Consider the following 13,624-nt stretch of genomic DNA (forward strand, 5'->3'; position numbering starts at 1 on the left):
CTGTAGCCGGGCGGTCCCTGGAGGAGGCGGTGACCCACGGAGAGAGGGTCCCTCGGCGCCAACTCCCGACGTCTGTACCAGCCCCTCCCGGGACACAACCTTCTTGGGGATCCCGGCAAGTCCACGCAGAGACGACGGGTGGGGTTGTTGTTCACTTTGTAAATGTTGTAAGTGCCCTAGAGTCTGTTCCGACTCATAGGAACCCTGTATAGGGAGGTTTTCTGAGGAGCAGCTGGTGGATTTGAACCTCCAACCTTGTAGTCCAATGCTTATCCTACAGCGCCACATCAGGATTCTACCTTGTAGATAGGGAAGTGGTTTTCACCATGTAGATAAGTGGGGAGGGGCACGACTGGGTTCTATTTTAATTTGAGTCAGGGAAAAGGTCTTGGAATTCTGGACGCTGGAGCCTGCGTGTGGGGAGGATGCAAGCGCCCAAGGGTGTGTGTGTGCAAGAGCAGGCCCCCCCCCCCAATCTTGACCTCTCTTCCCTCCCTTCTGGAAGCCCATCACCAACACGGTTTCCTCTGATTGTCTCCTCACTCAGAGTGATTTCTCATCCGCTTTCTATTTTTGCTTCTCCTCTTTTTCTTCTTCAGTCTTTCTCCCTCTCATATCATTCTCACTCAGTGTCTTTTTGGCGCTTTGTTGTTAGCTGGTACCGACCCTCATTACCTCTGTGTTTCTCAAATTCTCCATTACCTCCTCCTTCCTCCTCTCCTTTTCCAGCTTTAATCTGTCTTAGTCTTCTTCGGCACCTCTCAATTCACCTCTCACATTCTATCCCTACCCCCTCTCTAGTTCACCTTTTCTTGGCTTTTGCTCATTTCTGTACTGTTCTTTGTTCTTCCCTGTCTCTGCTCCATTTTCCATGTCTATCTTACATGTGGTTGTTTTCCGGTACCCCCAAAGTCAAATCTCCTACACGTTGACTGTTGAGTGGGTAACCCTTTCTTATAGTATCCAACCTCTCCTCTGCCCCTCCCAACCCTTCCTTTTCCCACCCCCCAAGTGTGGTATGTGGAGAATGAAGTTAGAGGGCTGTCCCGGACATGGAAGAGGGCAGGACATGGAGGAGGGGCAGGGACCCACCCCTTGGAGCCTGTGCAAGGAGCTAAACTTCGTACAGTGTCTAGCAGAGTAAAGCTCAGTAACATTTCCTTGTGTCATGATCATTTGAAAAGCTCACTGAGGGTTCTATGTGGTGCTGAGCTGGAGGGAAGTTTCCTGGCTGGAAGATGCAACAGAGACAGAGAACAGGTGCCTCTTTGGTCAGGCAAGGGTTTAGGGGAGGGGCCCTGAGGAAAGCCAAGGACTTGGAGAAGTGCGCTCTGGCCTCCGTGGCAACTAAGAGGCCAAAGAAAACAGGGGCCAAAGAAACCTTGCTATTGTTCACCTGCTCTGCTCTGGCATTTCCTGCTGGAGCAGCTCCTCCCCCACATCTGTCCACTTAAAGCAGGAGATCTATCAGTCTTTTCTTGAATGGGTCCCAGGGCCTTGCTCCCAGCAATGCAGGGCAGCTCTATCCAAGATTTGCTCCTGGGCCTGAGGTTCAGTGTTTGGGGTTGTCTTGGCACAGAGTGGGATGATGATCCAGAGCCCTTGGGGGGTCAGGACCCTCCCTGTTTAACTTGCCTTCACTCTGTAGTACTTCACCTTAAACTTTCTCCATGAATCCACAGATGTCTTACTCTATCGTCTTGGCATGGGAAGGCCTGGGTAGTGCTCACAGGAGGCTGGGTAACGCCACTTGAGGATTTGAGCTCAGTCCTTTATAGCTAACAAAGGTCTTTGATCCCTTTGTCATGATTCCATGTTACCTGTGAGGAAATCCATACTCAGGAAAGGTTAGTGGCTTGTCCAAGGTCACTCAGTGAGTGGCAGCCTTGAGATGGGAACTGGACTGACAACTGCAGACTTGACCACAGGACTGGGTCTGGGACAGCAGAAGCAGGAGACCTGATCTGTCAAGGCTACTCAGAGGGAGCAGCTGCTGACGTTTCCCAGGCCTGTACCTGAGGCTCCTTCCATCGCTCTCTAAACATCAGGGTCACTCTGTCTCTGACTTGTCACAAGAAACTACCGCATTTACTATCTCTGGAATTGTCTTTGCCCTAAGCACCTTGCCCTGCCCTACCAATTCCAGAGGAATGCCTCCCTGGAAGAGTATAAAAACCACAGGGTTTTATAGATCTATACTTATATTTTTACTTATTTAAATGTATTCATATGCATATGAGGAAGACTTATTAACAACCTCCGTTATGCAGATGATCCAACCTTGCTTCATGAAAATGAAGAGGAGATCAAAGACCACACAGCCTTTGGTATGGGTTGCACCTCAATGTAATGAAAACAAAAATCCTCTCCATTGGACTAATAAACAACATTCATATAAATGGAGAAAAGAATGCAGTTGTCAAAGTCTTTATTTTGCCCAGATCAAGCGTAGTGGTTAAGAGTCAGGCTGTTAACCTCAAAGTCAACCATTCGAAAAATACCAGCTGTTCTGTGGGAGGAAGATGAGGTTTTCTGCTCCTATAAAGACATATAGCTTTGGAAACCCGATGCAGGGTCGCTATGAATTGGAATCGACTCCACAGTACATCACTACCACCACCACCAAACAACCATCAACAGTCATGGGGGGTGGTGGTGGATATGGGAGAGTATGAACAGAGAGGTAGTAGAGGCAGGCAGATACTGTAGGACCTAGTGTCACACTGTAAGGATTGTGGATATTTCCTTGAGAGAAATAAAGTCATTGAGCAGAGAAGAGATATGGTGTGTTTCGAGATGGGACTGTAGGGGTCGCTGTGGTGCCCATTGCAGTAACCCAGGGAAAGATGATGGAGGTCTGGACCTAATGGAGGCAGGGAAGGTGATGAGAGTGATGGGATTCAGGATCCAATCTGAAGGTAGAACTAAAAGGATTTCCTGAAGGATCTCACGTGGGGTGTGAAAGAACAAGGAGTCAAAGATAACTCTTGAGTTTTTTAGGTTGAACCACTGGGAAGATAGAGTTGCCATTAACTGAGGTGGGAGGACTATGGGAGAAGCTGGTTTCCGGAGGATGATCAGGAGGTAAATTTTGGATATATCTTAAGTGTTCGGTGTTATCCCAGACCTTGGAGGTCCTGGTCCTCACTTCTCAACATGGTGCTACAGTCAATGTAAAAGGTGGAGGAGAGGTGGCCCAAAGGGGTCTCTAGACCCTGGTTGGCTGAGAACCATTGTTTTTCCCTAACCTACCTACAGTTTAGACACAGCCTGCCCATGTCTCCAAGCCTTCTCCATGGTACCACTTACATCACAAAGCCTGGCATGCCCACTTTGGCCAGGTTGGTCTTTCTCTCAAAGGCAGTAGAATTTGCCCCCACAGGTCTCCTGGTTCAGCTTATTTAGTATTAAAATCCCTGGTGCACCATTCCTAACAGTGGTTCTGGGCATCAGAATGCACAGATGTACCAGTCTGCCTTCTGACACCTTGAACTATTGTGACCATTTCCAAGTTGTGAAAGAAATAGCATTTAACTGGCAAATTTTCAGATCAAATGAACATTTATTGAGTGCTTACTATATGCAGAGCACTGTGTTAGACAAGACACAGAGAAGGTAGATAAAGACATAAAGGAAGATAAGCCAGTGATGGAAGAATCAGAAGGGTCCCTATCACCAAAGGGCTTACATTATAACTGGAGGTATTGTATATACAAAATTACGCCTTAAAGATACAAAACACATCAAAGCCACACTTGCAGGTGCAAAGTCACTCAGTACAAAGCAAGAGTAAATGGTGATGGGATCCAGCAGTTTCACTGTTTCACTCACTTCAGAGCCTTCTCTGTCCCCAGCTTAGGAGCCTAGTGGTTTGTCCACTGGCCCCCATGCTGTCTTGCCTCTGTCTGCTTTAGGGTGTGTCTGACCTCCATCTGGGATCAGCATAGGCATACTTCAAGGGCAGAAACTCACTCTGTGCTCTTTATTTCCTCTTGACCCTGCTGGGGCTTTCCCTGGGTCCAAGGCTCAATGCCCACCATAAGAGAGTTGGGTGCTCCAGTTTTGTTGGGGCTTCCAGGAGGACTGGTGCAGGATGGGTCTCCCTTGACTTTGGAGTGGGAAGATCATGGGATTTCCAGCCCCCCCCAACCTCCCTCTTCTTGCATTTTACCCTCCCTGTCACCTGAGTTAATATGTGTCTACACTCTAGCCAGTGAATAACTCTCCCTTCTCTTCCACCCTGGTAACCATCAAAGAATGTTTCTTTTGGCATGGAAATATTTTCTTGAGTTTCTATAATAGTGGTCTCCTTAACATTTGTCCTTTGGTGATTGACTAATTTCACTCAGCATAATGCCCTCCAGGATCATCCATGTTGTGAGATGTTTCACTTATGCATTGTTATTCTTCCACGCTGCGTAGTAGATCATAGGATTTTGAACAAAAAGGATTGAGTTCAAATCTTAGTTCCACTATGTATTAGCTGGGTGACTTTAGACCAATCTCTTAGCCTCAGTTTCTTAATCTATAAAATGGGAAGAATTATATTTGCTCTGTTTCACAGGGTTGGGATATAACTACAGGAGAGGATAGGGGAGTCCTTTGGAAATGGTAAGATCCTGCTTGGCTGAGAACCACTGTCCTTCCCTAATCTGCCTAAAGTTTTAGAATTAAATGACCTAATGTATGTAGAGCACTCAGCAGAGTGGCTGGTGACCAAGAGATGCTCAACAGCTGCCAGTTCTCCTCCACTCCCATCTCTTTGAATCCTGATTTGACCTCTGGAAACTCCCTGGGTGAAACAAAGTATGCACTGGGCTACTAATGGAAAGGTTGGTGGTTCTAACCCTCCAGCAGTGCCGTGAAAGAAAGTCCTGGTGATCTGCTTCCATAAAGATTACAGCCATGAAACCCTAGGGAACAGTTCTAGTCTGTAATATTTGGGGTTGCTATGAGTCAAAATGGACTTTACTGGCAGTAGATTTGGTTTTATGTTTTTGGACCTCTGACCTCAGTGAAATCCAGGATGCTGAACTGAAATTGAAATTCTTGAGACCTTCCTGAAGGGTGAAGTAGGATGGGATGAGGTGCCTGAGACACATCCAGGCTGGGCTCGCAGCCCTTGCTGTCTTTGAATTTCTATAGCAAGAACATCCAGCTACCAGGCATATAGTGCTGTCTTTGAATTTCTTTAGAAATACAGCCCCGGAGGTCACCTTGACCTTTGCCATGTCCCTCACCACCTGTAATGGGGCCAGGTGACTATTACTAGCAGTGGAAGGTTTAGAAGAGTCATCTTCATAGTGCCCAGGGCCCAGGGCAGCCCTTTGCTGACCCCAAAGGGAGCTTGTTCAAAGAAGGCAGGAAAGGGCATAGATGAGGGTGGGCAGCAGTGAGGGTGAGGTCATGATTATAGAGCTGCTTCAGATATCCAGTCCCTCTCTGGAGGGAGTCCAGGGAAGGCAGGAGAGGAGACTCGTGCCTGGTGCACTGCAGATGTTCAGGGAGCTCTTGTGGCTGAGAACAGAGGCAGACAGAATCCCTGAACGCATGGAGGCTGGAATTCAAGGTGTGAGCTTAGGCTGGAGGGGGAGAGAGAGAATGAATGATCTGAAGGCTGGGGGAGGAAATAGGAAAAGAGCCAATGTGAGCCAGGAGCGGTCAAGAGGCTGGACCAGGATGGGTCAACTCTAAATATGTCCTCTTCTGCCTGAGCCTCTGGCTCCTAGGGCTTTCCTTGGCATTGATTACCGGCCCAGGGAAAGGTTCCTCTGTGGCTCCCTCCAGGAAGCAGAAATCATGAAAATGATCTTAATAATGTGTGAAAATGGTATTAGGAATTACAGCTCACACAGGCACCTTTACACGTACCATCTCACTTCATGTCATTTGAGAACCACTGCACCGGCCTGGATGTTTAGAAGTCTGGGTTCTAGACTCAGACCTGAGTCTGAGTGGACAAGTCATCTCCCGTCTTTTGTGTGTGGGTTGGTCCTGAGAGGGCCAGGTAGCTGTCTTCATAGAACTGCCCAGTGGTAGGAGCTGTCGTGGGGGTTGAGGGAAGGAAGGGAGGGCTGGCAGGTTGACAGAGATTCCTGGCAAGGAGGAGCTGCTGCCTAGAGGAGGGGGAAGCTGTGTGGTAGGTGATGGAGGGGTGTTGCCTGGTGCCCATGGCTGCATGCCTGAGTGCCTTGCCCAGCAAGCTGTAGGTGTGTGCTGGGTGAGAGAGCTCACTTGCGAAATTGAGTGTCTCCTTTCAAGAAGTGTCTAGTTGCAAATCTCCCCCTCTCTCAAGACAATGGCCAGGGGCCCACAAAGATCTTTTGTTTTTTTTTCTGCCACAGTAGGAGGCTAATCTTTAGGTATGGGGCCACCACTGGAGGTGAGGGTCTCCTGCACACACGTGCTGACATGGGTCAGCGTCCCCCTTGGGAGAAGTGCTCTCTCAGGACAGAAAAAAGGTCCTTGGCCACCGTCCCTCCATTTTCCAGAGGCCGCTTCTGGGGCAACCATTCTCTGGTTGGCATCTCTCTGTCACCAGCAGTGGATCCTGACAAATATTGGGGCCCAGAGTTGCAGCTTGGGGACTTTTCCAGGAGAGCCAGGGCAGGGGTTGAAAATCAGTGCTCTACAGAGACCTTCCTGTCTCCAAGGGCTGCTAGGCAGCGTGGACTCATCCACTGCAGAGAAAGTGGATTTATTGCAGGTGGGGGAGAGAGGGGTCAAAGGGCCAGTGGGGAGTGTGACGCTGGCCGCCAGCCTTGCCAACTTTCACCACCGTGGGCGCACCTGCTCACACTTAGGAACATGCACAACCCTGAACGTGGGGCCTATAGAGAGACTCGGGAAATGCACACACTTGCACACTAGCAAATCCGTATACACCATTCCCAGACACACCAAGGGGGGTGGGTTTGTATACTCCCCGTCCACCGTGCCCGCACCAGGTGCAGGCTCTTCAGAGCATCCCCCCACTCCCACCTTCCCTTACCAGCGCGGACCCCAAGTCTCCAGCTCCTTCTGAGGGGCTAGAGGGTCCATCTCTTACCGCCTACAGCTCAGGGCAGCTGCTAGGCTTACGATACTCCCTAACCCCAAGACCCCACGCTTTTCCTCTAGCCTGTCGCCGCTTCCCACCCCTCTCACTGGCGGCCGCACGGGCATGTCCTGGAAACAATTACTCTGTACTGGGGACCGACTTCTGACCTGGGGAAAAGAGGGACTGGGTGGGCCTTCCGCCTCAGGCCGGGGCCTGGCAGGGTGGCTGGGGTCTCCGAACCTGGGTTCGCGACCTCCGGCCAGATAGACGGCCTCTCGGAGCTCCTCCGAGCCTCTGTCGGGAGGCCCTGGAGGTCCCGGCCGGGCGCGTTCAGGCCTTGCTGCCCCGCGGGAGGCTTTGCGGCGAGTGCAGCTCCACAGACTGCCGCCGCCGCACCTCGCGCTCCTCCCAGTCGGTGTCCGGCTCCAGCCCCTTCAGCACAGCCAGGCGCTCCGACAAACTCTTGGAGTGAGGGAACAGCACGTAGTTGTAGAGGAGGGAGCCCAAGATGGCTCCGACCAGGGGTCCGATCCAGAAGACCTGGGATGCGAGAGGAAGAGGCGACTGGGCATTGCGCACTCGGAGGCTCGGGGCTCGGGGTCCCAGCCCAGCTGGTATGGGGCCGCTGCTGGGGTGTGAGGCACACTGTGGGGACTGAACCCGTCTTCCACGCTAAACTCGCAGGCCCAGGACCATCTCCTCTCCTTACTAATGCGATTAATGTACTCAAATAAAATACTTCTTCATGTAGTTAGTGATGGAGTCCCTGCGTGGTGCAAACGGTCCCTTCCAACTTGCCGCGATCTTATAGAGCTGAGTAGAACTGCTCCATAGGTTTCCTAGGCTGTAATCTTTACAGTGCAGTCTGATACACCTTTCTCCAATGGAGCCTTTTAGCATGAGAATGCCACCACGGCTCCTTCCACCAAGAGGGCTCTCCAAAAAGGTCTGGTGATGTACTTCTGAAAAGCCAGTCACTTAAAATTCTGTGGAGCACACAGTTCTACTCTGACACACATGGGTAAGACACACATAAGTAAGAATCAACTCTATGGCAGTTGGTTTGATAGTACCGACAACACTCTAGCTGTTGGGGAAGATGAGCTAGTGTGGACTGGTTAAGGGTGTGAATTCTGAATGTAACTACCTGTGGTGAATCCTGATCCCACTTACATGTGTGCATAGACAAAGTTCTTACCCTCCTTGTGCCTCTGTTTCATTATAATAATACCTAGTTGTGGCACTGGAGGATAAGCACTGGACTGCTAACTGCAAGACCAGTGGTTCAAACCCACCAGCCGCTGCTTGGAAACCCTATACAGGGTCAACAACAGCAAGGTAGTTATGAAGGGAGAGCAGTGGCTCCGTAAGATAAGCACAGGACTACAAACCACACAGTGGTTCAAGCCCACCAGCCAAGCCCACCATGGGAGAAAGATGAAGCTTTCTGTTCCCGCATAGATTTGAAAAAAGCCTCAGAAACCCTACGCAGGGTTGTCATGAGTCAGAACCAACTCAAGTGTACTAACAACAACAATAACAAGGTCATTATGAAGATTAACCGAATTAATATCAGCAAAACACTTAGAAGATCTAGCACATACTAAGTATGCGCTAAATAATTTAGCACTAAATAAGTGCTAAATAATAAAAAGTGTAAACTGTTAGCTATTGTAAATAATAAATGTATTGAATTCTAAGTGTACAACACTGTATAAGCTGTTATACGTGGGTTGTTGTTGTTAAGTGCCATCAAGTCAGTTCTGACTCAGCGACTCAGTATAGAGTTCCTGAGGAGCGGCTGGTGAGCTTGAACCGCTGACCTTGCTGTTCAAACCGACCTTGCATTAACCCACAACGCCACACCAGGAATCCATACATGGGTAATCTCACTTAATTTTTCTAAGAAACCAATGAGGTAAGAACTGTTACTAACTGAGTCCTTGGTGTCAGATTCAGAAGGTGGAACCCAAGACTCCGCAGGGTCCCAGAAGGAGTGTGAAAGGTTTGGGGCACAGCTGATGACCCCCACCCCACCCTGGACCACTGTCTTCTAGCTCTTGTTCTCTCTTTGAGATGGGTTTCAGGGGAGGGGGAGGTGGAGGAGGTTCAGCCATTACCCAGTGGTCCTCAAACTTGCCGGTGACGACAGCTGGAGCCAGGGAGCGGGCAGGATTCATGGAGCAGCCAGTGTAGTGGATCTACAGTAGGAGACAGGGGTCAGGGAACGAAGGGAGATGAGAATAGGGCAGGGAGTCCTTGCCCACTTCTTCAACGCTTGGGCTTAACCTGCCTAAGTGTTGGATATGAGACAAACAATGAAGGTCATGTTATATTTACAGGGCTGGAGTGATAGCTATTCATTGTTATGTCTGGGTTTCAGTCTCTCTAGGGATGTGTCTATATGTCTGTCCTTCGGGGGGGTGGGGTCTTTGTGTCTGTCACTTTTGGGTTTCTGTGTAGCTGTGTATAGCGTGGTCTTTGTGTCTGTTTAGGGAGGATCTGTGTGTCTGTCCCTCCAGGGAGGCTAGAACCAGTGGCCATGACCTACCCCAAGGAGGTGACCCAGGGCCACAGAGAAACCGATGGAGAGGGCAGGGGTACCCAGGTTGTCTCCACGGCGGTCATCGGTGGAGGCGAAGATGCAGAGCACCAGCTGCAGGGTCAGGAAGAGCTCTACAGTTACAGCCTGGCCAGCCGTTGTGTTGTTGCTGAGCTAGGGACAGAGAGGGAGTGGGGTGGGGAAAACACTGTGTATAAGACCCTCACTTGCTTCATATTCCTGCCCAAGTCTAGTTTAGCTTCCAGGGAGGCCTGAAAGCCAGAACACCTGGGCTCTCCAGCCACCTTCACACAAGCTACTGGAACCTTCGTCAGGGTCCTGGCTCGTGAGCAGGAGGATAGATCCCAGGACTACCCATGATCCTCCAGGCAGAGATAGGAAAACTGACTCCATGGCCCATTAGATTTGGAGGCTGGAGTTCTGGACCTAAAGTGTGAGAGGAAAAGAAGTTGCTGTTTGATCCAGAAGTTTTGTTTCTTAAAGAACAAGAAGGAAAGAGGTTTCAATCACAGTAGGAAGCTTTTGGCCAGGTAACAGGAAGGCCTTCCTCTCTGTCTAGGTCATAAGATACGTATTGAAATGACTGTGGTCTTTCCATGGTCACAGAAACAGGGATAGAGTCTAGAGACTGGCCTTTGAGGCCTTGGATCTGGGGTCTGGATTCTAGGGTACCCACTCTCCTCATGAGTCCAACATGTAACGTCACCCTAAGATTGGTCTGTTCCTCACTGTGTTTTCAGTTTTACACTGGGTCTGCTCCCTGCTTCTCCTGTGAAGGTTGGGGGTGGGGACAAAGGAGTCCTATACATTGAAGTTCCATAGTCATGTGGAATGTCCATGATTCCTTTGCCTTGGGTGAGGAGAGAACTTGAGGACAGAGCAACAAGATGATTTCATAACTGGGCTGTGCCCAGCATTGGATTTCTCTTAGGATTGTCATCCTGTGCCCTACACCCTGACCCCTGGGTGGAGCTATAACAACTCTAGTCTTCCAGGCCCTGCACCCCTGGCCCTGGGTCCTAGTTGTCAAGCTGCTGCTCTTGGGTCTGTAGGATCTAACCTACATCCATCCATCCTGTTGTTCAATCGCAGAGCCTATAGTGGGAGCAGTGGAGAGAACTTTGGAGGCAGCCACTTGTGGGATTTTATTTATACAACCTTAGTTTTTCCCTTCTTGAAAATGGGATTTTAAAAAAAGCAAACAACAACAAAAAACACCTGATTTCTGGAGGACTGTGAGAATTTCAGATGACAAGTACAGAGCCCCAGCCCCAATTCTGTTGTTGCATGGCTGCCCTCAGGGAGATGTATGGATGTAGGTTTGGTGTCAGACAACTCTGGGTCATGTTGCTACTTACTGTTTTTTTTGATTTGGGATAATTGGATGCTGAGTCTTAATTTACCACTCAGAGAGGGGAGATCACAGACTTTACAGTTTGTACCAAGGACGAAGTTACATTTGGTCTGGCACAGAGTAGGTGACCATCAATGGTAAGTCTTCTAGTGGTCAGCATGGCCTTGGGGAGTCATCCCAGCTCTTCCTAACTTCAGGGTAAGTCAACCCTGCCACAGACCTACTCCAGTCAGGCAGGGTTCTCCCCTAGTCCACAAGATGGTAAACACTGAGCAATAGCTTGGGGAAACTTTCCAGACCTTCCTTCTGAGGGCTTGGTGATCCCCGTGGTCTCTTAGTGTCCCTAACCCCCTGCAATTAGAGAAGAATCCCTAGCCTTACATCCTGAGGCTTTCTTTTCTTGTTTTAATAAATGTTTTATTGTGAATTGTGTGATAGTTTACATGGAAGAACATAGGTTTTACATTCATTCTATCATACATCGTTTCATTGCCATAGTTACCATCCCGTCCTTGCATCATCACCCAACTGAAGGGTATACCCTGCAAGCCTGCCCCCTTCCCCCTTCCCCCCCCCCTCCCCCGGTCCTCATAGCCCCATTCCCTCTCTGGATCCCAAGTCCCCAGCCACTCCATCTCTTCACATCATCTTCTCTGCCTCCATCTCAGGCCTCACTGCTTCTCTGGGTAGGGTCCCGCTCTCCGCTCTTCTCCATTGATAGTTCCAGGGCCCTCCGCTCCTAGACTGAAAAGTTAATCACTCCCCTCCTTGCTATAAAATGTTCACCTTTACATTTCCAATCTGAAGCTTTCTTGACCAAACTTTCAAAAAGTTCTTCTTACAGTCTAACTAGACCTCTCCTTGCTGCAAACAGAACTAATTTTGTTCACAGTGGTAATGGGCACACTCTTCAATCTGTCCACTACCTTGACCACTCTAGTCTTTTTCCAGTCCTAGGCTCTTAGCCTCATATGTTTTCCATTTTGAAGAAAAGAGTTTGATAACAAGAATACCTCTGTCCCTTGCATGAGGAATGGTCACTTGTATAAAAGAAGGATGGCCACCATACAGGAAATCAGAGCTCTTTCCCAGTGGCCAGAGGACAAAGCAGGCCAGGGAACGGGGGATACTAGGAGCTGAAAAAGGCAGCAGCTGTCCTGGCTGGGGGTGGGGGTGGAGTGAGAGCACAGACCATCTCTCCTTACTGGTACCACTCAGACTCCCAGGCCATGCTTGCACAGGCCCTGAAGGGGTGTGTGAAGAGGAAGACTTAGATCATTACCCGCATCTTCCAAAGTGGCCCACTTAGCCACTGTTCCACGGAATCAGAACTAAACTCCCTGGCTCCAAGAACCTTCTCCAGGATCCAGAGAGGCCTAGCTCCCACATCGTTCACCAGGATTCCAGTTCTTTCTCTGGTATTAATGAAACTGGGGAACTTTTAGCTTATCATGTCCCCTCGCTGAGTCTCAGTTTCCTTGTTTGCAAAATGAGACTTAGAAGATGGCTCAGGGAGGGAACATTGGTCAGACTTTTGCAGTCAAGCTGGGGTTTGAGGGCTGTCTCTGATATGTCTCCTTCCTGAGACTCAGTTTTTACATTCTTGAGAAATGGATATGCTCAACCCTCCCTTGAAGGGCTGTTGTGAAGGGTGAGTGTGCTTGTGTTGTGAAGGGTGAGTATATAGCTTGTGAGGAGCACCTGTCATGGGGTCAAGGACACAGGAAGTGCTGAAGGACAGCTGGGTCCCTTTCCCCCCAGAAGATTCTGGTAACTGTCTCTTGATGAGTTCTAGACCAGTCCATTGATGCCTTGATGCTGCTCTTCCTCCATGAGGCTCAGGACAGAAGCTACGGGCAGACTGTATTCTGCATCTGTTCTGACTTTGTTTCTCCTCTTACACTGATTCTCCTGTGATTGTGTTCCTACATTCAGCCTGTCTCTCTCCCACCCAAACTCTCACTCATGCTATCCTTTACAGGGAACACCCCAGGATCTGTTTCTTGTAGAAGAAGTGAAGCTCTGGCGACTCACCGCATTGACAGCCAGGTCCCCACGAATGTCTGGTGGTGTGAGTTCATGGAGTAGGGCAGCTCCGGCCACGGCCCCCAGCAGCTGGGCAGCCACGTAGAAGGTGGCTCGGAGAAAGGAGACGTGGCAGCCCACGAGGCAGGCCACAGTCACAGCAGGATTGATGTGGGCCCCGCTGATGTGACCTAGGGTCTGCACGAGGGTGCCGATAGCTAAGCCGAAAGCCATGGCAATCTGCAGCACAGAGGGCAGGGCCTGTGGCCAGTTGAGGGCTGAGCCAAGACCAAAGAAGACAAAGAGGAGAGTGGCCAGGAACTCGGAGAACACGGCCCTGGAGAAGGCTATGGACCGGAGCTCCCACATGCTGTGGAGCCTTCCCTGGGCCCGCTTAGCGGTCCTGAGGAAGCAGGTCTGTGGCGCTCTTGTGCTTTCTCAGGGTCTCTAGGGAGGCCTGATGTCGGGCATTTATAGGGTTCTTTCAGCCAGAATTTGCACACGTGGGGCGAAGGTGGAGTTTAGTGTCCCTCTCCTCCTCCCCCACCCCCTACCAGCCCACCCGCATGCCTATCACCCCATCTAGGCCTTCACAGCTGACTAATGTTCCCCATTAAAGAGCTCCAGATAAGGCTTGACGTCC

General features: G+C 50.0%; 1 protein-coding gene across 1 annotated transcript; it reads right to left on the reverse strand.

Annotated features, from left to right (window-relative positions):
* Window positions 1–7,369: 7,369 nt before the first annotated feature.
* Window positions 7,370–13,359, reverse strand: AQP2 (aquaporin 2 (collecting duct)). The gene is made up of 4 exons (XM_006870066.1): window positions 12,991–13,359; window positions 9,591–9,755; window positions 9,160–9,240; window positions 7,370–7,579 (listed from the first exon to the last, which is right to left on the reverse strand). Exons 1-4 carry the CDS (start codon window positions 13,348–13,350, stop codon window positions 7,370–7,372), a joined length of 816 nt encoding a protein of 271 aa, XP_006870128.1. The 5' UTR covers window positions 13,351–13,359.
* Between the last annotated feature and the right edge of the window lie 265 nt (window positions 13,360–13,624).

This window comes from Chrysochloris asiatica, unplaced genomic scaffold, assembly GCF_000296735.1.
Source record: "Chrysochloris asiatica unplaced genomic scaffold, ChrAsi1.0 scaffold00138, whole genome shotgun sequence".
Taxonomy (NCBI): Eukaryota; Metazoa; Chordata; class Mammalia; order Afrosoricida; family Chrysochloridae; genus Chrysochloris; species Chrysochloris asiatica.

Coding starts and splice junctions, on each gene's coding strand:
- AQP2 (XM_006870066.1), bottom strand. CDS start 13,350: ATGTGGGAGCTCCGGTCCATAGCCTTCTCCAGGGCCGTGTTCTCCGAG. Junction 9,756..12,990: donor GGGACCTGGCTGTCAATGCG/GTGAGTCGCCAG, acceptor CTCTGTCCCTAG/CTCAGCAACAACACAACGGC. Junction 9,241..9,590: donor CCCTGGGTCACCTCCTTGGG/GTAGGTCATGGC, acceptor CTCCTACTGTAG/ATCCACTACACTGGCTGCTC.